The following is a 25,933-nucleotide window of genomic DNA, read 5'->3' as shown; positions in this document are numbered from 1 at the left end:
CTTCCGCAGCCGCCGCCGCCCGCCCGCCCCGCCGCGGCGGCGGCCGGGCCCGCCATGCCGAACCAGAAGGGCGGCAAGGGCAAGAAGAACAAGCGCGCCAACAGTAGCGGCGACGAGCAGGAGAACGGCGCGGCGGCGGGCGGCGGAGCCGCGGCAGCGGCGGGTGGCGGCGCCGCGGGTGGCGGCGGGGCCGGAGCGGCGGCCGCGGGCGGCGGTGGCGGAGCGGGCGGCGGAGCGGGCGGCGCGGCGGCCGCGGGCGGCTCGGCGCCCGGAGACGTCAAGAGCGGTGAGCGGCGGGCCGGGCCCCGCGGCCTCCCGCCGTGGCGCAGGCGGCGGCGGAGAGCGGGGGGGCGGCGCGGGGGGACCCGCGGGGCGGGGGCGCGCCCGGAGAGAGGGGATGCGCGGGCGGGGCGGCGGGCGGGTGTCGCCCGGGCCGTGCGCGGTGCCGCCGGAGGGATCTCCCCGAAAAGCCCGGCGGGGCGGGGGCTGCGCGGCGAGGTGTCCCCGCCCGGCGGCGGTGCTGAGAGCGGCGGGAGCCCGGGGCACCCGGCTGCGCGGTCCGCGGGCAGAGCGCATCCCCGGCGGGCGGGAAGCGGCCGAATCGGAGCTCCCTTGAAAAATCCCCACTTTATTCCGTCGCGATTAAAAATGGAGTCCTGCTTTTCGGTCAGTTTTGTTTGCCGTCGCACAGCAGTTGGGTTTGGCAGGGTAACGTGCTCGCTTCGCATCAACCATTTTATGCTGCCTTTGGTCGGTGGGTTGGGTTTTGGTTCGGAGCGGTTTCGGTGAGGTGGTGTCTTGCGGAAACTTGCATTGCTATTCATGTTTGTTTTGCTGCAAAAGGATGTGTCAGGCTAAAACTAAAGGCAGGCAAAGACTTTATTACAGGTTTACTAAGCCAAAAAACCCCACCTCTTAGGTCTGCTGCTAGATGTACAAACTGTGGTGCAGAGTCTCTGCTCTTCACTTTTTTCCTCTCCCAAGCTGGATTTCAGCATTTTACTCTCCATGCTTTTTAAAAAGTGGGAGGGTGGCTACAACAGGTATTATGTTTTGTGGTATCTGTTTTGCCTACTGCTGTTAGAAGGGCAGTTCCAAGTGTCTTGGTTTGGTTTTCAAGATGTCTGATTCCCATGTACTATTTATTGGAAACTTTTCCTTAGAAATATTAGCAATTAATTATGAATCACTTTAGCTCACAAGGTCTTTGCCAGACTGTTTTTGTAAGAGTCCCCAGAGAATCATGGAGAATTATTAAAATTTCATTTTTGGGTTTGTTTAGGGATTTTTTCTTTACTATTTGCTTTAGATGAGTGAACAAGGGAAAAAAAAAAAAAAGAGATTAACAGGAGTTAGAATATTGCTAGAGTATTTTTCTCATGACTTCAGTATGGTAATGTAATATCTCCAACATCCACGTTGCAGTTGGCTTCTCTGTGGTCAGGGAGAAACAATGTTTTGAATTTATTTATTTTTTTTTTGCTCGGGCACAAGTGGCAGTAGTGGTGCGTTTCTGGTGTGGCTGTATTGCCTGTGGATGATGAGGCGGTGTTCCATCTGCACATGCCACAGGAGGTGATGCCAGTGAACACTGGTAGTTTGCTAGCCAGAGACAAGTTGTCAGTCTTTTTCTGTTGTGAGACTGTGTGTCCTCTGTGCTTGACAAATCCTTCCCCTGTGCTGCCTGGCTTCCTCACAGGTTGAGGCTGCCTTTCTGACATCCAAGCGGAGGTACTCCTTTATTCTCTCTTCCCCTGCTTCCACATGACTCTAGTGGTCAGAAACATCCCTTGACTCTATCATCACCAAATCCCTCACTTTCCCCCTTTTTGCCCCTTCACAACAGAGGTACAACAGCCTTGGCTTCAACATCTGCTGTACAGTGCCTGGTCAGCGCACCTGATCTTTGCCTTGGCAGGATCATTGCATCGTGTCATGCCTTTCTTTTCAGATAATCATAAAGGCTGGAGGGGTAGATGTGGTTGCTAGCTTTATTTTACACTGGCTACTGCCCATCAGATAATCCTGAGCTGTAAGGTCTGTAAATTGTATTCTCTCTGGTACGTGCAAAGCTTTCAACAGTTTTGGTTCAGGTTGTGCTGCAGAATTGGGAATCTGGCTCACGTGCAGGGAAAAGATGAGACAATGATAACAGATTCCCTCAAGTCCTCAAACCCAATGAATCTGAAATGAAGCACTGTAGTGTAGCCACAACCCTGGAGGCAACTAGCCCATTACTAGCCTTCAGACATTTGTAAGAGGCTGTGCTCTTGAGGGTTGCTTGCTCACTAAGCAGTTTATGGAGGATGTGGCCTGCTGCAGTGAGTGGTGGGGTTAATAGAGTTCTGCTGTGCACAGTCAAGTCTTGACTGTTTGTGGGAGACTGTCTGGGTTGTAGATTAAGTCTGCTGGTTTGCAGGGTAGCTCCTAGCCGTGCTGCTTTTGGACTGTGCAGCTGCATGCTGTGTCTTGTGCTGCCTGGGTTCACTGGTCCTGTGAGACCCCGGGCTCGCTCTTCTCTTCTGCATTGTCACCATGTGCTGCTCTAGTGTAATTTGTGTGTAATTTGTGGTATCACCGCTCTCCTACTCCACCTGTACCCTGGAAAAGCAGTGGATGATCATAATGACATAACCTGCTTTCTTTCATGAATGTGACAAGACAGAAGTATGCAGAGATGAAAGCTGCGGATTTAACAGTTGAAAGTGTCTGTGCAGACCTTGGCTTTGCATCATGATGTCAGTATGATGTCTAATTATGCAGTCACATCAGGACCCTGCTTCACTCATGAAGAGATAATGATTCAGATATGGGGTTTTTTTAAGTCTTCACAGTTCATTGTGTGGTCCATGTATTGTTTCTGCCCCTCATCTATGTGGCATAATGAAACAGAATTTTTAATTTCCTCTGGGCTTCTCTGTGCAGCCCTGACTAGCTGTGCCATATGATTGGGAACTGCCATTACAGCATCCCTTTGTTGTGGAAAGTTCTTGTTCACTTTTACATTTTGATAAATTTTGCCTCAGTTTGCACACAATTTTCACTTTAAACAATCAGCCAGTTTTGGCATGGTGACTGAGCAATATCAGTAGACTTTTGTCCTGCCCCAAGAGGGCATTTGTTTTTGTTTTTTTGGTGGTATTTCAATTTTTGCATGTTCAGAGCTCAAACTGTGCTTTAAGGGTTCTAGACTCCCACAGGAGAATCCGGAATGCAGCGAGCATAACCACTGACCAGACATTTTGGCTTTTCTCATCTTGCACTCTTAATTTCTCGGCAGGTATTGGGATCATGCCTATGATCACGGGGGTTCACATTCTCTAGCTATGTCCTCCATTCCTATCTCTTCCATATCAGACCATATGATAGATTAATAATCTTTCTTGACCAAAGTGCATCCATTTCCTGCACTAAGTGATGCGCAGGTCATGGAGAGGGGGTTATGGGGTGTGGGTAGACTTAACAGTTTAACAGTATCACAGTGCACAGGGAAACGGAGATGTGATATCACAGAAAGCCTAATTTCTTAGATTACCTGTTTTAAGAGTGATTGAATGATGTTTCTAAAAATAACTTAATTTTCTCATTTTGTAGCTAGTTTTCGGGGTTACTTTTCTTAAAATCTGAGCTGTCATCATGTAAAAAATCATGTCCCATGCATGGGATTTTGCACTTAGCCCACTGATGACAGTGTTCCTGATGGCAGTAGTTGGTTACCTTCATCTGCAGACATAAATGAGTATAACGTTTTGTGGATACTTTGCCCCTTCATCAGAAGAGAAAAATCCATGGGGTTTACTATTAAATCTGAGGAACAAATTCCTATTCTGTCTCTGCTTTGCTGAGGCTGGACACTTTGACTCTCTGCTCCAGTTGTTTTATTTCTCTGTCCTCTAAGCTCATACTCTAGTCTTCACATACAGTTGTTTCTGACCTTATATTCATTACTCTATCCATTTTCTTTGCCTTGTTTCCATTCTTCATCTCATTGTCTAGTCGAGCCAAATCCTCTTCTTTGGGTTGGTCATCCCTATCTTAACAACTTGCTGTTGTTGTCATCCCCTTGTTGTTGTCACTCTGTTCTCTCCAGCACTGGTGCTGTGAGAAGACTAGAGAAAAGTAAAAGCTATGTCTCCTTAGCTATGCTTTTTCCCTTTAATATGGAATTCATTAAAGCCAGCCAAATTAAACAAAAAAACATTAAAAAAACCCTCAGCATAGCTCATAACTGTCTCTAAATCACTGTCTTATGGTGTACTGGCCACTTTTTTTTAAGATTTTTTTTTTTTGTCCCCCTGCCATGGGTGAGCCCTTAAACTGCACAAGTGGCAGAGTTGCTGAATTGGTGGGTTGGCAGGTGGAGCTGCTAAGATTTGTGTGCTTTTGAACACTTCACCTGGGTTTCACAAATTTTTAAGACTGATTTACTTTCAAATAAAAAATTTAATTTAGGAGAAGTGTATGGAGAGGGAAGTCAGTTATCACAGCAGTGACTCATGTGTTGAATGCTGTGACTGGCCAACAATTATGATTTACTAAAAAAAAAAAAAATTTATATCCTGGATGTGGGATAGTTAAAGAGGGACAGAAAATTCATCAATGCAATGTTTGATTTAAAAATGTGCTTCCAGACAATGAATTGTTGTAGTATTTAAGCCTGGATTAATATTTGCTGTCAAATGTTCCCTGCTGCATATAATATCCAGTTCCAGTTTGGCACTCTAGTGATGTTCATTATTGGCATCTTCTTATTATTTAGCCTGAGGGAGTCCCATTGGTATCAGTGAGACCACCTGGAAAATTAAGTTTCTATTCTGTTGCAGTGACTACAAAATTTAGTACCTATTAATTTACTAAGGGGAAATCATTCTGCCGACAATACCATTGTGTTCTTCTAACTGCAGAAATCAACTGAATGCAAATTTCACTGTCTCTATCAATGCAAATTAGGTTCAAAAGGACTTTCATGTTAGTTTTAAGGTTTTTAAAACTATGCAATTACATGCTTTGATAGCAAATGCAGTTCATGTTCTGTAAATCTTTGCAAATGGAATAATGTGCATGATGTTACTGAGTCAAATATTATCCTTTCATGCAAGCGAGCCCACACCAATTTAAGTTTGGGGTTTTTAAAGTTATTTGCTATCAAAATGGTTATCAGTGCCCTGACAGCATTCTGTATTCATGTGATTAGTTATTGCTCAAGTGTAGTGCTTTCATGAGTAAGGTTTAGGCTTGATGTTTGCTCTGTTTCATACAAGGAAATACAGTTTTTGAACTGATTGCTTTGCTTTGTCTGTACTCATCCCATATCTTACTCCCAGTGATCTAACAAGTAGTGACAAAATGATTTCTAGCCCTTGGAGACATTTGTAAGTTTTCTTCAGCCTTGCTTACATCCTTGCATATTGAGACATCCTTTGATATTAAAGTACTGTCATGGCTGGCAGACATCCGTCCTTCTCTGCTTTTCTTCCTGCAGGATGTGTGAGGGAAAAAAACAGAGGAAAAGCTTGCATTCAGCTCAGAGTAAAATGCTACAGCTAATCTTCAAGGTGTCTAAATTATAACAGGATTATTAGGGCATGGGTTTTCTTTAAACTGTTTTGATAGAAATTCAAATAATTTCAAGGAGGCCTCTTGAAGCAGTAATCTAGTCACTGGAGTGGGTAATTCCATTTTGAAAGCTTGTGGGATTTTGAGTGGAGTACTGGCATTTCCTGGTAGACTTTAGTGACATTTATCTTGAGAGCATTCACTTCAACCTTTATGTCTTTCTCTCTGTCTCTCTCAGTCTGTCAGTGTTCCTTCCAGGGCTTGAGAGGGATATTGCTGCTGTTCCTGCTGGGAGAGGAGGTACCTTCTGTTGGAGCCTGGCTATTGAGTGTGCCTGGCACTGCCCATCTCCACTCTGTGCTCCCATAATGGGAGAAGTGTACAATGGGGGTCTCTGTGTGCCACACAGATGCCAGAGATTGCTACATGACAAGGCTGGGAGCCAGCATGGCATTGGGAGGGAGATGGCTGTGGGAACCAACAGCTCCACATCAGGAGCTGCTGTCTTGAAGAGATGCTGGGTACTGCAACTCCTGTTTCCCACTGAGTTTCTACCACCTTCTCTAGCTTTTAGCATGGAAAGTAAAGTATGGTTTGTCGCCCTGAAACTTGGGAGGGATAGACCAATGACACAAATATCCTTAGATATGAAAATATAAAAGGTGCTGGTACTTTTTGATTCAACCTGCTTTCCTTTCTCTCTTGCCTTCTTGTACTTTTGGGCTGGGTGCGGTGGCTAGCTGGCTCTCAGTCTGAGTGAGTCCAGCCTGCAGTGTTTACATCTGTGCTTGGCATTAGAGCATCTAGTGCATGCCACAGTTACCTCTACTTCCAGCATGAGTTGGAGTTTGCCTCTGAAAACTTGCTAGGGCAGGTGCAGTAGAGTCTGCTTTAGTTATTATTAGAATAACTGTTTCTTGAAGCACCAAGGTGAGTTCTCTGTAGCAGCTGAAGTTACTAAAAGCTCTTGGAAGGCTAAAGTGAGAGGATTTATTGGTGCAAGTGCTTTTCTTCGGGAACAATTCATGTGCAGACTAAGCAACTGCCAGTGTTCAAAACACATTAAGGTCCACATTAAGGTCTCCAGTGTTGAGATAGTCATTAATCTCTGCATTCACTGTGATAGAAGCAATCAGAAAAATCCACACAATGCTGAGGTGTCTTCCTAGCTGGAGCATGATTGCTAATGGCACAGAGAACCAATTGTCTTCTGACCTGGTTAAACCAATTCAGTGTTCACCTGGGAATATTTGGGTTACATAGTTATCCTGGTACTGATACAGGTAGAGGCTTAGGTCTGTTCTGTGGGGATATTTCCAGTTGGATTCATGTGTTACAGCACAAGCTAGGGCAAGATTTCTCCTATACAGAGAGGGTTTGTACATCCCAAGCAAAAGCCAAAGCTTTTGTTTATGATTGCTTTCTGTATTTGGACAACACATATTCAATGGAAAGAAACTGGCTAAGTTGGCTAGATGATGATTGTACAGATTATGGTGATTTCTACAGGACCATATGAATTCTCATGTTGGGTTTCAGCAGCATAGGCAGTAGGTTCAGCTTGGAGCACAGATGGCTGTGTAAACAAGCTACGGAATTGCTGTGCACATGTGAGTGCCTATCTTCCTTAGTTTGTACAGTTTCACTCTTGATTTTCTGCCTTACTTTGGTGAGGTGATGGTTGAGCTGGGTGTGGGTGGTTGAATGAGAGCTGCAGAGAACTGTATCACATGCTAGTTGCTGATTTCATAAACAGGCATTAGCTCAGACTGTGCTGTTAGTTAGAAGGTGTTAATGTGGCAGGTATGAGTTAAGCCTTCATGATTTCTATGGTGTTTTCCTGCCTGTGTCAAGTTGCTAGGTGTGGTTTTTTAAATTTATTTGTTTTATTGTCAAGAGATTGTCTTGGAGGTCAAGTGTGAAGTTAAGTGAAGTGCACGGAGATGCTTCTAGCAGCTACTGAGCCCTCTGGGAGTCCCATCACCTAAATTCTCAGCTGAACCAGGGTTTAGCAGCTCCAAATTACCTGAAATCTTTTCTAGGGAAAGGTAATCACTTCATGTTGCTACTCAGTAGAATTAGTGACATCTTGCACATGGGGTAAAGCATGAGGGAGCTGGGCTGCTTAAGGCTTTGCTCTCCTTAAATCACTCCTGAGAGTCGGTGTTGCCTGCAGCTGCATGGTCCTTGGGGACAGGATTGAGCTCTGGATTGTCTGTGTCATTATGTAGGTGTGTAATGGATGCAAAGCTGTCAGCCAGACTGACTCCAGACAACTCCTCATGGCGATGGCAGTGTGTCCGTCTGTTGCTTACTGAGAACGGACTGCTGGCCTTGCCTTCTCTTTCCAAGACTGTGAGGGAGTCATGGCACAGAAGAGAGCCTGAGTGGCTTATCAGGTACTGCTGCCTTGGTTTTTTTCCCTTCCCTCCTGGAGAATCCTCCTGGAAGCTTGATAATTCTGCAAAGATTGCTTAAGAAGTTTTGAAGAGATACCAGTCATCATCAGTGAGTTACCGGTATAAGCCCCGAGCTGAGCTGTTTTGAAAGACTTCTTTTACTGTTTGTCAGCTGTCATTTGTTGTTGCTGCTGCACTGAGGATCCAAGCCTGCCTCTTGGATCAATTTGTGAAACGTTTTTTCTCATTACATTCTTCTGCTGCACTTAGGCTCTTAGAAAAGTGACCAACCATTTCTGTATTGCCATATTATTTGTGCTATTTAACCATTTATCAGTACGACAGTACCATTTTGTCACATCTTGGTAATCTTTGGAAAATTAGATTGTATTGCAATGTTCAACAAAGCAAATACATCAGTCACTTAATTCAAGCTTTCTCTTTCTGTCTGTTTTGTTGTGGTGGTTTATTTTCTACAGCTACATTACAGTATTAGTACACTAGTATTGTGTGACTTCAATTAAAATAAAGCTATGCTGATGGCAGAGGAAATTCAGAAGATTCATGCAGATGGTTGGTAGGGAGTGGCCTTCCCCAGGAATGACTCAGCTCTGGTTCAGGCTGGCAGAGCGAACAGTTCCTAGCTGTGTAAGGTTGTGAAGAGAGCAGTGTTTGTGGGAAAGCAGAGTAGAGGTTAAAGTGTTGGTTTGCAAGGTTTATGTCCCACAGGAACCCTTCTGGCCTAGGTAATGTGCTGGCAACTAGCGTGTCCTTGGCATAGATGAAGAGATGAAGAGAGTAACAGTAGACCGAAAGCAAGCCATAGTCAGTGTCTTGCAACCAATCCAGTGACAAGACCTTTCTCTTCTTTTGGAGATAATTTCTTTTTCCAGATCCAGCACAACCTACTGTTGCCTGACAGTTGTTTTAAGATGACAGTAGGGCCGTCTCATCCAGCCACCACCGCACTTCCCTCTTCCTCTGCCCCCAGACTCACATGTTTAACACCTCCCTTGAGTTTTACCAGAGATGGCAAATCTGTGCAGTGAGCTGAAACCTATGCCAACAAGTATGGGAAATAATTATCTGTTTCTGTTCACTGACTGAAAAACTCTGGTGCTTAACACAATGGATAATGTGGGAGCGTAGCAGGGGAAGAGCGAATTTTGCTTTAGGCATCTGCATTGAGGACTTGGAACAAATGAGAGCAGTCACGAAACTGAAGCCATGGAATCATTGCATTTGGCTTGCTGGGTGCATCTTCGGTTTTATGATGGGTGTATAAACAGAAGTAAACAACATTCTCCTTAATATACTTCACCAGAAGGAAGTTCCTCAGGCAGCTGTTGTTCTGCTGCTTTCATTTGGGTCATAAAATGGGAAGAATGGTCTTCACATACTGCCTTTCTTTTTTATTTAAAAGGTAGAACCAATTCATGTAGGAGGATTTTTTGTTGTTGTTGTTGAAAGAAGTATTTCTCAGATGTTCTGCTTCTGTTCCTATTCCTGGCTTTTATGGATGTTTATAAACCTGAACAGAGAAAATCAGAAAAAGCCAAACAAACCAATCCAGCTTCCTTGCAGTCGTCTGTCATTCTCATTTTTGAAAGAAAAGTTAATTTTATGGTGGCTCTGTCAAACATGAAACAACCTTGTTTAAACATTGAGCTATCTTTGCACAAATGTACGTGTGTTTGGAATATTGTATGTTATTTCTGTTTTGGAAGACATTTATGTACTGCTCCTTCCAACTATTTTCAAAATCACTGTTCCAAATCACTACAGAGGAATATGAGAAAACATTTATTTTTTTATGTGGAAACATAGCGTCTTGAAAGAAGCAGCACGCGCTTGTAGTTGCAACTTGACAGCCTACGTTGAAGCTGTTCTGCTACACAAAACTGCATGCTGTCATGTTTTGTTCTCTTAGGCTGTGAAACCCATCTTGAAACTGAGAGTTAAGCAGAAATTCTTTTATCTTTATTTTGGCATTCTTTTGAAACGGGCTGCTGGGAGAATGGATGTTGCTCTGATACTATGTAATCTTTCATTTTCCCTGCAGTTGGATTTCATAGCTTTGGAAATCAGAAACTTGTTGAGCTGTTAGCTACTTGGAAGCAAATTATATTTAGATGACAAACCAGCTTGGGGCTATAGGTGTGGATGGGCAGTTTGGCCGTGTAATTTCTATTTACTTCCCATCATAATCTCTCTCGACCGTAATCGTTAACACCGTCATCATAAAACATGAGGTCAATGATTCTAGCTCTGACTTTTTGAAGAAAATCTCAAAATTTGTTTCTAATTATGGGAAGTTTAAGGGCTTGATAACAAGAATTTTTAAAGTTTTGTAATAGTGAAAAAAGTGCTCTGTTTCAGACCACTTTTAAGGGTGGGAATTAATGGGAGGAGCTCTTCACATTACCTGAAATGTGGCTCCCATACTTACCTGAACGCTGTCTCTTTTGCTTCTAAGGCATATCTGTTGACATGAACTGGGAAAATTGCACAAAACCTGCTGTTTTCTGTTTCTCATTTATTCTTTATGCAGGAGCATGTGGCATGGTTATGTTTGGCAGGAGACATGGGTACAGAGAAATCTGCAAGGGATGTTCGGTCCTTCACAGTCTATTTTGTACAGATACACCTGCTGGAATTTGAAATGTGTGGCAAAACCAAATGTTGGCTTGAGGTTTTTCTGTGCTTTTCAGGCAGTGTAATTTTCTGCTTTCTTAAATACAGGAAAACTACAGAAAGCAGTAGAACTTTCTATTGAGACAAATTAGCCAGGCTGGGCTTCTCAGTTTCTGTTGTGGAAATACTGCAGCAGTTTAATCAAGGCAAACCAGCAGACTTGACAAAAGCAAATCTGTATCAGTGAAAGCAGGCTCTTTGATTAGCATGGCATAACCTGTGCTGTGGAGCATGGCAACATGGCAGAGAGACCTGTTAGTTTTCTGGAGCATTTCCTATGCAGCTACAGCGACAGTAGTGAAATGTCAGATGAGTCCCCAGAAGAGGGGAGTAGAAACCAGCTTCTTCTCTTAGCAATGATGTTTTCCAAAGCAATCTCAGTGCCACCATTTAAAAGTTCATTGGAATCTTTTGCATGATGGAAGGCTTTGTTTCTGTTGCTGTCTTCCACCTGCTCTAGACCTGGTTTTGCAGTGGTGATTATGTGACCAGCCAATTCACGCTGTATAGAAAGCAGAATCAGATGAGGGAATGTGTGAAAACTTTGTAATCATCTAATTAACTTAAATCTTGAAGAAGACATCACTGTCCAGAACTTGCAGCTTTGCCTTTTCTTCCCCATAATTATGCTGTGTGGGAAGGTAATCTGGCATCTCTAAGTTCTTAAGGAGAAACTGGAGAAGATCTCATTCCACAGTGTTTCCACTGACTGACTAGGAGAAGGGGAAAAAAAATCAGTTGAAAGTTGCCTTTATTTTAGCCTCTGATACACAGTACGTGATCATAATTGAGTAATTGCAGACATATTCTGTGGAGTACATGGGCTGTGGTGATGTTTTTTGTACTTCAGTCACTTATTTTATTAATTTTATTTATTGTTCACTTAGTGATGAGTCTGTAAACTTCTCAGGGGGCTAGAGATCCTACAAACTCAAAAATGTGTTCAAAGGCTAATCAAGGAAACACTTTCCTTTTTAAGTCAGTTAACTATGCTGGTATGGATGAACAAGTATAGTGTCTGTATTAAATTCTAGACTTGTCTGTGTAGTACTTTCTCAGCTGTCAGCTATAATTATACCTGCAACTGTTAGAACATTTACTCTCTGAAACACAGTGAGAGCATAAGTGGATTTTTGGCATGTTCTTTTTTTGCTGCCTTCTTGCAGTGGTGGAAAGGAATGTGTGCCAAAATAGATGAATAAAGGAAATGCATAGGTGAGAATTGTTCATATTGGTGCCTCCTGTTCCTTGCCTCACATATGACTTCTGACGGTTTTCCTTTCTTGGGTTCAGTTTAACTGGCTTCTCTGAGGTCAATTGCATAAGGATGCTATAGTTGTGAACTTTGCTTTCAGACCTTAAATGTGATGAAAGAAAGACTGACAAGGAAGAAAATATTTGCAGAGATGCTTGCTGTGGTAGTATGACATGAATCAAAGTTTAGGAGAATGGGTGGGAAAATTCTTTGAACTGGTAAACTGACAGATTTGGTTTCAGAGCAGGTAAGTTATCACTCCTGCTCTTGGCCAGCAACATTATAGTAAATAATAGCAACATTATACTTAATAACACACAGTAAAAGAGTGGAGAAAAATTAGTCACTGGTAGCCAATAAAATTGTTACTTCTCAAAGACATCTCCAAACTTGCACATTCTTAGCAGGTTTTCAGAGACGTGAGATGACCAATTACTAAATATATGTCACACGTACAGAAAGAACTTCCAAAGAGTCTCTAGGGAAAGCCTCTCTTGTCTCTGTTCTCTCCAGTTTGGTAATTTGTTTTTAATGTCTGAAAAGTCCATATTTTGAAATTAAATAGGCTTTTTCTTCTTTAAAGGAAAGCTTTGGGGAATGTGTTTTGCTTCAATTTATAGACCAATCCCTGAAGGAAAGGTATTGCAGAAGAACTCCTCTTGCAAGTGTGTCACTTCTGGAATTAGAAACAGGGACAGAGAAGTTAAGTGAATGATGTGGCATCTTCCAGGGGCTGGCTCAGGAAAGTTTTTCTGTGTTATTTGTGCGTCTTTCTTCAGTGTAAGTTCAAGTTTTAAGAACTACAATAATCTTGAATTTACTGAAGGTAGCCTTGAACATTTTGTTTGTTTATAGCCTTTTCCAAAAACTTGCTGGGAAAAGGAGCACTAGTATGGCAAAGATCAGTTATTGCAGAGCATCTGATTTGTGCATTACTGCTGTAGGACACGTGATGATGGATAGTGTGTCTCTTACTGAGAGTTGGGTCAAAATACGTCTAGCAGCATAAAACCTCTAATTAGGCTGCAAATTATTTTGTGTTATTTGTGCAAGAAGTGATAAGAATGGGATTGAAAACAGTACAACAGAGTGGCTTTTTTTTGCCTGTTCATCAGATAGTAATTTAAAGTCCTAAGGGAAAAAATCTTCAGTCATGGCAGTCTCTCTCCTCAAGGCTCTGTGCACCTCTGCCATAGGTCTTGGGGCTCTGGCTTAGACTTCAGGGGAACTTCAGGAAGCTGATTGCTGTGTTTTAAATAGGGCGAGCAGCACTTGAACACAGAAGACCCTGAAGAAGCCTGTTAATATTTGAAAGCAGCCATACAGAGGTTAAAAGGCAGCCTGACAGCCCTGTTGGAGCAGTACTTTCTGATGAAGTGGAAGAATTAGGAAGACAGAAATACAGAGAAATATTTTTAATACTTGAGTAAGCGTCTGTGGTGGGGGGAAACCCGCTACAGCATTTAAAAAGTTCTTGCTTTTACGTACTTAAACTCCAGTAGAAATTTTCTGATCCCTTTTGAGTCTCCCAGCTGCAACAGAGCAGCCAGCAATGGGAGTTATACGTAGTCTGTGGTACTTTGGTGAGGAACTGGGAAATGTCACGGGTTCATAAATTCAGACCATTCTATTGTAGAGCATTTTTTTGTGTAGAAGCTGATATTGTTGCTGTGAGATAATTGAAGGAAACTGTTCTCTCAAAGATACAGCAAAGCTGCTACTTTGCTGATAAAATACCATGTTGCATTTGGATTTTTTCACCTGTCTATGCTGCAGAACTGTTTGGTTTATGAAATGTAGCTATCCAGAAGGTCAGTGGTGGTGATATAGTCTGTATTTGCCTAAGCAATGTAATGAAGGCCCTCCTTTTTGTACTAGGAATGTAAACTCTTTGTCTTGCTTTTCAAAATTCTCTGCTTCCTCCTTCTCTTCCCTAGCTGTTGTCTCTTGTTCAGTCTCAAAGATCAATTCCTGCCTCTCCCCATGATTGTGAAGCTGGGCTTACTTGCTTACTTGTATTGCTTTCTTGTTTTTCAAACAGACATCTTTGTGAGTTCTCCCCATGTTGCCTCTCAGGCTTCAAAGCAGCCCTCCAGAAACATTCCCAGCGCTTTCTCCTTGCTTCTTAAGGCCTTGCCATGGTATCCACAAATGCTTGAGGAGGGCTAATGCTTCTGAGGTGGTTTTGTTTTGAATATTAAACAGATAGTAGTGTCATTTTGTTTCTTTATTTGTGCATTTCCTTATCTCCTTTCACATTCTTATCTCTTTTTGGCAAATACTGCTTTTTGCACTGACCCAGAGGTAGTGCTTGTGGCTCTTTAGTAAACCAGGTTTTTAGTAAGACCTTGCGTGTGTTTGTCACAGTGTTTAAAGAAAGTACTGCAATAAAGAGGCCATTAAGTTATTAATGTATCTGTTCTACCTTCCACAGAAGCCCCTTGTGCTACTCCACTGATCTGTAGCTTTGGAAGGCCGGTGGACCTGGAGAAGGATGACTACCAGAAGGTTATATGCAACAACGAGCACTGCCCCTACAGCACTTGGATGCACCTTCAGTGCTTCTACGAGTGGGAAAGCAGCATCCTTGTCCAGTTCAATTGCATTGGCAGAGCCAGGAGCTGGAACGAAAAGCAGTGTCGCCAAAACATGTGGACCAAGAAGGGATATGACCTGGCTTTTCGGTTTTGCTCTTGTCGGTGTGGGCAGGGTCATTTGAAGAAGGACACGGACTGGTACCAGGTGAAGCGAATGCAGGATGACAAGAAGAAGAAATCAGTGTTGGAGAAGAGTACAGGAAGGTCCATGACAGATTCAGCAGAGGAGGCCAAAAAAGGCAGGCCGGCCAACAAGCCGCAGAAAGGCTTGAGTAATGACCTCCAGCGGAGGCACTCTATGGACAGGCAGAATTCCCAGGAGAAGGGCGTCATGGGCGGCAGCTACGCCGTTCGCTCGCCTTGTGTCTCTCCCGGCCAGTCCCCGCCCACCGGCTACTCTATCCTCGCCCCCACGCATTTCAGCGGCCCTCGTTCCTCCCGATACCTGGGAGAGTTTTTGAAGAATGCCATTCACCTGGAGCCCCACAAGAAGAACATGGCTGGTGGGGGCATGTTCAGGAATGCACATTTTGATTACGGGGCAGCTGGCTTGCAAGCACATAGATCAGGACACTTCGATACCCCCGTGCAGTTTCTGAGAAGGCTCGATCTATCTGAGCTGCTCACTCACATCCCCAGGCATAAATTGAATACTTTCCACGTGCGGATGGAAGACGATGCCCAGGTGGGCCAAGGGGAGGACCTTCGGAAGTTCATCCTTGCTGCTCTCAGTGCCAGCCACAGGAACGTTGTAAACTGTGCTCTGTGCCACAGGGCGCTGCCAGTGTTTGAACAGTTTCCGCTGGTGGATGGGACCCTGTTCCTTAGCCCATCGAGACATGATGAGATTGAATATGATGTTCCCTGTCACCTTCAAGGTACAGGTTGTCTGTCAGTCATGCTAGGTTTCATTAAATGATGGAACTGCCTTCTGTGCCCTGTCCCTGCCATTACAGATTTTCATCCCGATTCTGCATTTTTAAGCAGTTCTGTAAAGCCTGAAGTAATGTCCAAAATACTCACGTGGATCAGATTGAAACACTTAGAAGGAATTACAAAAAGATGCCGTATAGAAAGATCCATGGCTTGTGTTTGGGCTTACAACTAAACAAGTTCTGATCTGATTTCTAGGTAGACCGTGAGAAGATTTTCCAGCCAATCTGTTCTGGAGCATATGCTTGCTCATTTATCTCTTGAGAGCATGCATCAACCTTTTAAGCAACCTTTTCAATTTAAGCATGCTTTGCTGCAGCCTGGGTGAAAATTGTGTTTGTACCACTGGTGAGAGTGAGGTACCTCTCATCTGCTTTCAGACTAGAGAGTATCAGTTTTGTTTTGTAGCGAGGTACTATTTCGTAAACATGGAAAAGGCTGTAGTCTGGCCTGTGTTAACGCAGGCCTGGAAGGGTTGGATGCTTTTAATATGAGTAAGCTTTTAATATGGTGTGTTAAAATTGTAGTAGTGTATTAGTGAAGGTATTAGACTTATTTCCAAACTTGGACGTGCTTGACCTATGTCTTGATAATGTCCTCGGTCTCAGATGAGTTGAGACCACAGCATGTGTTTCTTTTTTCCTCCTAGAGGAACAGATGAGTGTGGGCCAGTGTGAGCCTTAGCTCTTCCTGAAAGCTGTGGCCCAGACTTAAGTGATCAGGGTGGTACATGGCTAGATGTGCCTGTGCTACAGCCTGCTGGCAGCCAGCATGGCTAAAATAAGTCAGATAAGGTATTCCTAGTCTGGTGGTCAAAAGCATAGAATTGTATGTTGAAACATGTGTTGGTAAGGCATTAACCAGAAGTATTTTAACATTAAAGTTTCTCACCTTTCAATAAAATACATTGTATCCCATGCATGGTCATAATACGTGTTATGTAACATATCTTTGCTCAGTAAACTTTGTGTTTTATTTTTTTTCTTTCTTTAAATCACTGTGCACTAAGCCACTAAACTGTATTCATGCTAACATTATTGTTTCTGTCTTGCCTAATGTACTTTAAAGAGAAAAAAGGATAGGCAAATATACAAGCCCAAAAAGTTCCAGGATAAATAGAGTATATGTATGTGAGATAACTATGCTTATTTGCTTTGGTGGGGAGTCGCACAATGTGCTTGTGATTTTATCAGTACAAAAAGCTGGTTTAGTAATAGTGAAACTCATTGTTTGTTAACATTTGCCTCTAAGAATGAAACTGTGAAATTATATTTTTTTACCTTAATTATTTCTTAACTGTTGGATGATATATCTGAAAAACTTGTTCAGACAAGTTGCTGTGACTAATTAATTGTTAAAATTTTTGCCTCCTTGTCCTGGGTAAAACGGTTTATTACCAGAAGTACTCTTTGAAATGAAATTAAGCTGTAAGGTACTATTCCAGGCTGTTACTTTCTTTTCAGTACAGAAAGTCACTTCAGACATGTTTAAGATACCAGGTGCCTCATTTCCTATACAAAAAATATCCTGAAAATTACGTGGTGGGGGAATGTACTATTTTAAATTGCAGAAACGGTGCAGAACTTCAGATGGGGAAAGTTATTTATCCTCCTGCTCAACACAACTGCTGTGCATAGAGTTGTTTGAACGTCACCAATCTCAAGTGTTCCCTTTAGGAACGGAGTTTATTATATTATTAGGAACAAAGTTAATGATATGTGTTATGTGTATATTATATGCACTTTAGTTTCATCCCATCATGTTTTATAAAGCTGAACATGCCAGTGTAGAATAAGTCAATTTTTACCAGCTCACACTAGCAAGTGCATTTTGTATGAGTAGTTTAAGATGAGTCTATTTTTCTTGTTTTTCTAAAATAGTTGGCTTAAAAACCAAAACAAGTAAAAACACAGACTGTTAATTTTGGAAGTGTCTGGTATAGACTAACCATAAATTACTAATATTTTGTTCCCATTTTTTGTAGAAGAGTTACAAGATGTGTGTCTGTTGAATTACAGTTTGTGATGTGTTCAGTGCTTTGATGCTAAAGAGCACAAATTGCAATCCAAGGTGAACACATGTTAGACACAGTCCTGCTTTGTTGCTGATCTGTAATTTCACTACTGCTTAACCCTGTCTTACATAGCAGTGCAAAATCTGGTACGTTACAGGATTTGTACTCGTTGTCAGGCCACTTCTAATAGCCAACTATTAAATTGCAAATCAATTTAGTCACTATGAGTCAGGCATAATCTAGTTTCCAGATCTTTATAATTTATGTAGGAATTTTGTTTTTTGGTGAAAGTTGGTCTCAGATTTTGCATTGGTTAGTTTAATCACATGTATGTAATGAAAATATTTGATTTTCAAGTCTGAGCCACTTGTTTTTTATAGAAGTAAATGTTACTCAGGTTTTGAAAGTCATTGTGCATACAGAGCCCAAGGTTGTGATAGAGCTCAATGTAGTCATAGTTCTGAATGCCATGTTAAAGTCTTTGTATGTGCAATATATAATGTAAATATACTTGTTGTTAATGAACAGTCAGAAGAAAGTACATGAAAATAATTTGCTCTTCAGACTGTTGCATTTTTTCTGTGGGGAATATTAGGTCGTTGGTTCCCTTTTTGCTGGAAGATATGGGGAAGTTGTTAAACGAATCTGTACCAAGTTTGCTAATAAGCTTCAGCACTTCTCCACTTCTTATGTTAGGTGGGGATGAAGCTAGGGCAGTGTTCTGGTTTTGGAAACACAGCAGATGATCTTACAGCTTAACCTGGCATCTCTTCTTGGAGGTTTAGCAACTCCTTTTATAAAATATTTTGCTAAGACCTATCAGCAAGTGATGTAAGGGAGAGTGGGCAGGGTGATGACTAATTCCTGAGTTCTGCATAGCTTCAGTCAAGCCTTGTGTATTTCCTATAGAGAAGTACTTTATCATTCACTCTTTATAAAGAAAAAAAAAAAGATGTGATTTGTATCACTAAAGGTCAGATACCACATTTCAGAAAATGTCTGTTTTAATCTTCTCTTTCTGTCTCCTTAAGATGTGTCTTTTCTGTCCACAGGAAGGCTTATGCACCTCTATGCTGTTTGTGTAGACTGCTTAGAAGGGGTTCACAAAATTATCTGCATTAAGTGCAAGTCCCGGTGGGATGGAAGCTGGCATCAGCTGGGAACTATGTATACCTACGATATTCTGGCAGCATCTCCCTGTTGTCAGGTTAGTACCATACATAAGTAAGACTCACGAGGTGAAATTCCAACTGATCAGATAAAGTCAAGGCTGTGTATCTCTTCTCCCTTTCCTCCTTCCATCCTTCTTTTCCAGTCTGTACCTTATGAGTGCAATACAGGAGGTCTGATGGTTCTCTCCCTTCGTCTTAAGAGGTGCAATGGCCTTTAAGTAGACTAAAGTCATTGCAAGGGTCAGTGGTTAATACACTTAGCTTTTTAAATACAGCTCCATTTAAATGCATTGGTAATTAAATCTTATGCTTCATCACTAGCATCACGAGTGTCAGGTATAGTTCCACATTTTCAGCAGATGTTTCATGTTTCCAGAGTTTTCAGTTCATAAATTGTCTTTTATCATAATTGTAGCAAGAAAGCAGCAAGGGAACAGAAAGGTTCAGAGTGTCTTTGTGCTTGGTGATTACTCAGCTTTCCTTAATCTTCGTTGTGGCTGACCCTGGTGATGGTACCCACCACAGCCTGAAGCAACATCATTAAATTCTCACCTAATCAACGCCTTGAGAGAGGAAGATCCAGTGCCTGGGGCTACTCCAGAGTAGATGTGTGCCTGAGACAGCAGGACTGTTTGCATTCCAGGGAATTAATTGTGCATGTGGTGGACAGAGCACTTCTGCTGTGCAGGTAGGGGTAGACAGCTGTGAAAAAAACATCTGTCTGGGAATGATTCAGTGCTCTGCTCGAGATGCTTGGACACACAGGTGGTGGTTGTAGGTTAGGACAGGAGCCTTGCAGAGATGCACCCATTCAAGTTGGGATCCCTTTATGGTAATGTGCATACTTTAAAGCCATCTGAAATACCATTTTGTCAGTATGCAAAATGACGGCTTAAATTTAACGTATTTACCAAAATGTGTTGCTCAGAAGGCATGTGGTATTGCTGCTGCTGGTTAAGGTGACATTGGTAGCAATTATAACTACAGGCTATATTACCTCCAAATTTAATTTCTCTTGAGGTTGTAACTTTTTTTAAAAATAGAAACTTTTAAAGGTAAAGAAAGCACTGATACTGACTTTCTACCTTTGTAAAAGTCAGCAGCTTTAAATCTGAATTGTTTCTGTTGAATGTACAAGAAAAGATTTAAGAGCTCATTATACAAGAGCCTTAATTACATGATTAATGGACAGTGTGACAGTACATGGTATAAGAACTGACTATAAAAGCATTAGCTGCAATGACTGTGATTGCCAGATAATAAGCATTATTGTTTCACCATGATTGCTACAGATGGTTCTGTGCATACAGAAAAGTGACATTTAAATATGATACATAATGTAATTCCAAATTGCCTTTCTGGATTTATTTTGAGTAATTTCATGCCTTACTTCAAAATATTTAGTTCTACATCACAAATCTGCACGTAGAATAATGAACTGCAGCCATTGTCAGATTACTAACTCTTAGCTGATGCTCTGGACAGTAGTAAAGGAGAAAACTGTTTGGTTAAGAATTACATAAAAATTCATAACCTAGTAGATTGTATTTCTTAAAATTTTTGCTTTTCAAGCAGAGCAGAAAATATAGAAAAATAGTAATGAAGCTGTTGATTTGTTTCTTTTTGAGTCTGGTCTCAACAGGGATAGTACTTTAATAATTTCCTCCTCTCCTCATTCAGGAAAATCGCTTAAATCAAGACAGCCTAGACAATACTTTTTGTTCTTTTCAGTGGAGGGCTGAAGCTTTCATTAGTGTACTGGGCTGTGAGGTTAAACTACGGTGCAGCTCAGGCCCTCACTGCTCATTTGTCACCTTTACTCTTTAACTTCTTCACAGTGTCAAATCCTTTCTGCTTCTCTTGAGTATTCCAAAGGGCTTGCTGAGCTTTCATGCTGCCTGTTGCTTTCTTTGTATCAGATGGGCTGTGTTTCTCAGCTAGATTTCTTCTGAAGTCTCACCTTTTTGTAACAGCTGAATATTAATAGCTCTGTCCTTCCTCACCTATGACCTTGAATTATTTCTCATATCCACCCAGTTGATGTTGCTTCTTTCTCAGCTGGATTTTGTAGAATAGTTTTTGTGTTGATGTTTAGTTTGTGTAACCTGATATGTACTATAAATGTTTAAATAGATACTTAAAGTGACATAATGCCATGTTGTGCTGATAAAGCAGATCAAGTTTTACGTTTGTTAAGCCAAAAGATTAAAATGCTGGTGTATTTCATAGACAGATGATGTTCAAACGTCAACCTAAGTGGTTGAATTGCATGACACAAACATGAAATTTCTCTCTTTGCTTTGATGCTTCATTAATGATTTATTGAGACACTGCTTCTTGTGCTGGGACTTGAGGAACTGATTCAGAGTTTACGCAGCACAAAATAAAACCTTGATATTCTCTACCTCCCATCAGTCAGAGTGGGAGGTGACCCACTCCCCAGAATTTGGTGGTGGTCTTCAGTGTGAAAGGCATGGTGTGTGCCTGTGCGTTCCCAGTGCAGGTGAGGAATGTCCTTACCAGCACATGCCATTACTGACAGTCCTGACTGACCCCTTCTCCTGCTGAGGAGGACAGGGGGCTGCCTCTGGCACCTTCTTTTCCAGAGGTGAGAAGCTGAGGGGAGTGTGCTTATTTCAAAAAGTCTTTTTTGTTTGTTTCTTTGTTTTTTACAGGCTCGACTGAACTGTAAGCACTGTGGGAAGCCAGTAATAGACGTGCGGATTGGCATGCAGTATTTCTCTGAATACAGCAACGTCCAGCAGTGTCCTCACTGTGGAAATCTAGACTACCACTTCGTGAAGCCATTTTCTTCATTTAAAGTTTTGGAGGCTTATTGACGAAAGCTTTGCTTTAGTAATAGCTATTTTATGGGTATTTCAACTTTATTACATATCTTTTTATAGGATTCATTCTGTGATGAAATCTAATTTCTTTTCTAACTGAAAGAGCAGCTTCTTTGTCAGTGTACATATTAATATGTATATATACATGTTGTTAAAACCAGAATCCTCCTGACAAGATCTCTGTGAAGGTTGGAGGCAAGCCAATTTAATGGCCTTTCAGTATATCCCATGTGTGGGGTAAAGTTCAGCTAAAAATGATTTGGGTTTATTTTTTTGTATAGTTGTAATACAGTTTATAGGAAGGGTGTGGGGAGACATAAAGGACAGAGAAATATGTCCTGTTGGAAAATGGGTAATTGCATAGGGTTGTTCCTCCAGCTTGGTGGAAATGGGAAATCCTTGGAAAGAAATCTGTTACTGTTGAATTCATTTAGCCTTTTGCATTGGTTCCCAGGGGTGCAGGAGCTGGCCCTGTGTTGCCAGTCCCCTCAGCAGGCTTTCTTTCAGATTTCCCATGACCGGAGCAAACTAAGGTATCATGACAAGTGAATGTAAATGTGTGCCAGAAAATGCAATCTTGAGTGAATTCTTTTGGCATCCTGTCTTCCTGCCATGTGTGTTTGATGTGCATTGCCCTCACTGAGTTACAGTGCAGGCAATAGTGCTGCTTCCACCAGGGCTGTCATGTGCCCAGCTGGGTCATCTGCTCATACCAAAACAAGCTGGAAATCTTAAAATACATTATTTAAAGGTGTTTCTTCACAGACATTTTTAAGGGAAGGAACTGGCTGAGCTGAGCGGGGATGGGATTGTATGTGCCTGGTGGGACAGAGGCCTTGCTGCCTGCTGCAGGCTTGTGTGCCTGGTGTGGAAGGAGAGCCATGAAGTGGGAGCTGGTCCCTCAGACCTGTGTGAACTGAGAGGTACTGAGTACAAAACATGTCATCACTTTTTAAAACAATTCATTGCTGCACCTTCCTCTTTCAAAATTGTGTTCAGTACAGGATCTAAAAACAAGGAGATGTTTTAAGAAAGCAAACTTAGCATATTTACTTTCCACATGCCTATGTGCTGTACATAATAGACTGCATTAAGCAGTGAATTTGTATCAGAGGGCTTGGCCATGTAGACTCTGCAGTTGTTGTTTCTTGACTCCCATTTCTCTCTTCCTTAAATAAATTTTTTAAAATAGGTCATTAATCTTTTGCTTGGTTTCTCAAATCAGTTGAGATTTAAGGGACATTTGTTTTTTTATGCTTTTCTTGATAGCAAGAAGTGTTTGTCCACCGGAGAGGTGTGGGTTTTGTTTCTGTTTACATGGTGGGATTCTTTTTTGTTTCTTCTGAAGTCTTTTGTTTTTCCAAATTAGAATCCTTATAGAGTGTATCTGTTGAAATCACAGTCTTGAAAATGGCCCTGATAGTCTGCCACCCTGGGAAAGAAAACAAAACATTCAGAAGCCAAAACAGTGTTTTTTCCTGTGTTGGACTGAGAATTACACTTTCTGCTGAATTAAAAAAATTATCGTGCATATAAAACTCAAGCTGAAGATCCATGTTTCTTTGGGCACAAAAATGCCAAGTTCAGAGTTTTACTTCCTGGCTGTCCTCACTACAGAATTAATTCCTTTTAGCATTAGCTACCCTTCAAGGAATACCCAGGCTGCACAGAGCATTTATGTTGGCACAGTTTGAGTGGCAGTGTCCTTGGGTGCCACACAGCTCATGTGGTCCAGTGCTGGTCTGAACAGCCGTGTTAGCAGGCTGTGGTAGCCTTCAGCACTGCTGCTCCTCTCCTTCTGTGTGACTTCCTGGGCTTGGTTTTGGGTCTGGAGCACGTTCTTGGAGCTTTGTGCCGTTGTCCCCTTTGCAAGTTTTGGGAAAACCTGTTTCTTCTTCTGGGAGAATTATGGGAAAGACTTTGAGAGACTTCTAACACTGTCCTTTCATGGCTACCACAAAGTTACACCGGGCCCAGCTGCAGTGGGACCAGCACTGCACCCGTTGTCCATAGGAGCAGGACCTGGCCTGGGCATACCTGAGCAGGAAGAAGGTTTCTAGCAGATAAAACCTAATTAGCTGTGCAGTGTAGACTTCCCTTGTGAAGAGCAATCAAATTATAATTTGGATTAACTCCTTCAGAAGGATGAGCCCTTCAGCTGTGATGGTGTGTTGAGCAACCTGCTGGAGTTAGGGTGGCTAACAAGGTTGGAGTTGTGTTTCCTGGCAGTACCATGAGAACCAGACCAGACAGGAAACAGCAGCTGTTGCAGTGGCCTGAAATCATGCAGCAAAGACAAAGCTCCTGTAATTAAACAATTAAAGAGAGCAATTAAAGCTTACATCTCTTCCTGTAGGTTAGGGCTTGAGTGCCAGTCACACGTCATGAGTCTATTCCCACATAGGATACATGGCATTTGTGTGCCCACTTTTTTGTGCAGGGGTGAGAGGAAGTGTCACTGTACAATGCACATGGTAGGGGAGAAGTGGGATCTGGAGTTGTCCTAGATACTTGTTCACTTGCGTCTTAGAGTAGCCTAATTTATAATTCTGCCCTTTAAGTTCTTGGATGCCTCTCTAGACCTGTATGTGCGACAATCAGAAATGAGTAGACATGGAATAAAGGGAATATGATCAGCTTTAAAAACAAATGTATGAGAGATTGTATAATACATCCAAGTCAAAACCAGGAATGAAGCAGACTGAGAAAATGGGAAGGGGAAAGCACATTTAAAGTCTTAACGCTGACAAGGAATTACATACAAATCTATTTAAGAAAACAGTTTAGTTCTTTGCCAGCTTTTCATTTTAATTCTGCTGTTAAGTGAGTCTTATCTACTGCTTGAGGAAATGCCTATTTTCTTGTAAAACACATCTCTCAACTGGAGGCTAGCAGCACACATAGCACTGTAAAAATGATCCTTAGTGGAAACCAGCTGAGCTACAGAAAGATTCTTCTGAACTTTGACTCCAAAGTAAATTATCCCAAATTTGTAGAGGCTTTCCCTGCTTTTTGTTGGTACTGAAAGCTACTCTTGGGTTACTGCAAAATGCACGATTTTCTGTAACATGCAGATTCCAGTGAAGCAGTCAGCCCTCACCTTTGGCCAGGAGAGTTTCCTGGGCTTTGCAGAAGTAGAAGCACAAATGCAACTTCTTTGGGACCTTATGGCTACTTTGGAGGTTAAACTAGACCACAGTTGTTCTGCTTTCTGTCTTGACAAGCACTGGAAGTAGTTATGAGCTTACAAATGCATCATAAGGGAAATTGCCTCCCTAGCTAGGGAGCTGCTTGCTTTGCTTATTTGGCTAGTTGATTCTTCATTACCTTTCATTTTTCTGATGCTGTGTGTTCTTTTTAAGATGGCCCATGATCAGGTTAAATTTGCCTGAAATATGTTTTGTAAATGAGAATGTAGTCCTCTGGATTTGGAGGTTCATTCTACTCTTCTTAAGTGCACGATACTCCTTGTGATAATAATAGGAGTTGCATGTGCAAATGCTTTTCTTTCCAGTAGTTAACTCTCCTTTCTATAGGAGAGGCTTGCATTTAGGTAGACTTCATATTTTGGATGTGTAAAACTGATTTCATCCATCAGTAAGATGTCTATAAATAAATTTTGATAACCATAACTAACAAAATTGACATCTTTTACATGCTGATGTGTAATTTGACATCTACCAACGTGGACAGCCTGAAATTGTTGTTCTGTCTAATGCTGCAGAGTCATTGAAACTACAGTTTTTTATAGCCAGACCACAGACTATCCTATAGTCTATTTACATTAAAATCTCCAGTAATGAGCAGTGTATTCATAATGAGTTTAATTGGAAAAATAAGGAATATTCCTACAAGGGAGGCATCTACCCTAATATTTTTATTTTTTCCTTTTTTTTCCCCCTCCCATGTATTCCTCATTTTGCTGTACCAAGTAACCAAGGACAAACATGTTGTAAGGCCACTGGTGAGAAAACCCCTTAAAAATATACTTGTCCATAAAGGTTTCTTGTTGAGACATTCTTGGATTGCACTTTTGCAGATGGAAGAATATGTACATAGCGAATGAATGTTGATGAAATTAAAATAATTGGTTATGATATCATTTACGTGTGTTGTTAGAGAATATTTTGTTGTGAGTTCTCTGTATTAAAAAGTAATAAATACCAGACAGCTCATGGTGTGGGTTCTTCTTTCCCCGTTCTCTGGAGTAGTTTCTTACACCTGCTCTTTACAGAATTACTCCAGTTGCCTTAAGTTTGAAGGGCAGAGTAAAGCCAGGTTCTTGGTGTCAGTTAAAATGAAGCTGTGTTTGTTGTGCTACAGGGGTGATGGTGGGGTGTGTGTGATGTGTCACCTTGCCAATCTGAAGTCCTGTTCACTTTGTTGACGTCAGAATTGCTCCTTCTGTAGCGCAGTCGGTCCCGCAGGAGCAGTTTCAGGAATGCCAGTCTGCTGTGCCAGCTGCTG

The 25,933-nt window shown here is 41.9% G+C and overlaps 1 protein-coding gene across 2 annotated transcripts; it reads left to right on the top strand.

Annotated features, from left to right (window-relative positions):
* Nucleotides 1-39: 39 nt before the first annotated feature.
* HECA (HECA ribonucleoprotein granule regulator) lies at nucleotides 40-25,639 on the top strand. 2 transcript variants are annotated; one of them, XR_015283292.1, is made up of 5 exons: nucleotides 40-286; nucleotides 14,339-15,379; nucleotides 18,501-18,655; nucleotides 21,296-23,546; nucleotides 23,643-25,639. XR_015283292.1 is itself a non-coding variant. In XM_086877373.1 (4 exons), the coding sequence occupies exons 1-4, from the start codon at nucleotides 55-57 to the stop codon at nucleotides 21,458-21,460; spliced, it is 1,593 nt and encodes a 530-aa protein (XP_086733499.1). In that variant the 5' UTR covers nucleotides 40-54; the 3' UTR covers nucleotides 21,461-25,639. The 2 variants fall into 2 exon arrangements, 1 of the variants encoding a protein (XP_086733499.1); XM_086877373.1 differs by having other exon boundaries at nucleotides 21,296-25,639.
* Nucleotides 25,640-25,933: the final 294 nt, after the last annotated feature.

The sequence above is a fragment of the Cyanistes caeruleus genome, chromosome 2, assembly GCF_971803275.1.
Source record: "Cyanistes caeruleus chromosome 2, bCyaCae1.hap1.1, whole genome shotgun sequence".
Classification (NCBI taxonomy): domain Eukaryota; kingdom Metazoa; phylum Chordata; class Aves; order Passeriformes; family Paridae; genus Cyanistes; species Cyanistes caeruleus.
This window is presented reverse-complemented; position numbering and strand designations above follow the sequence as displayed.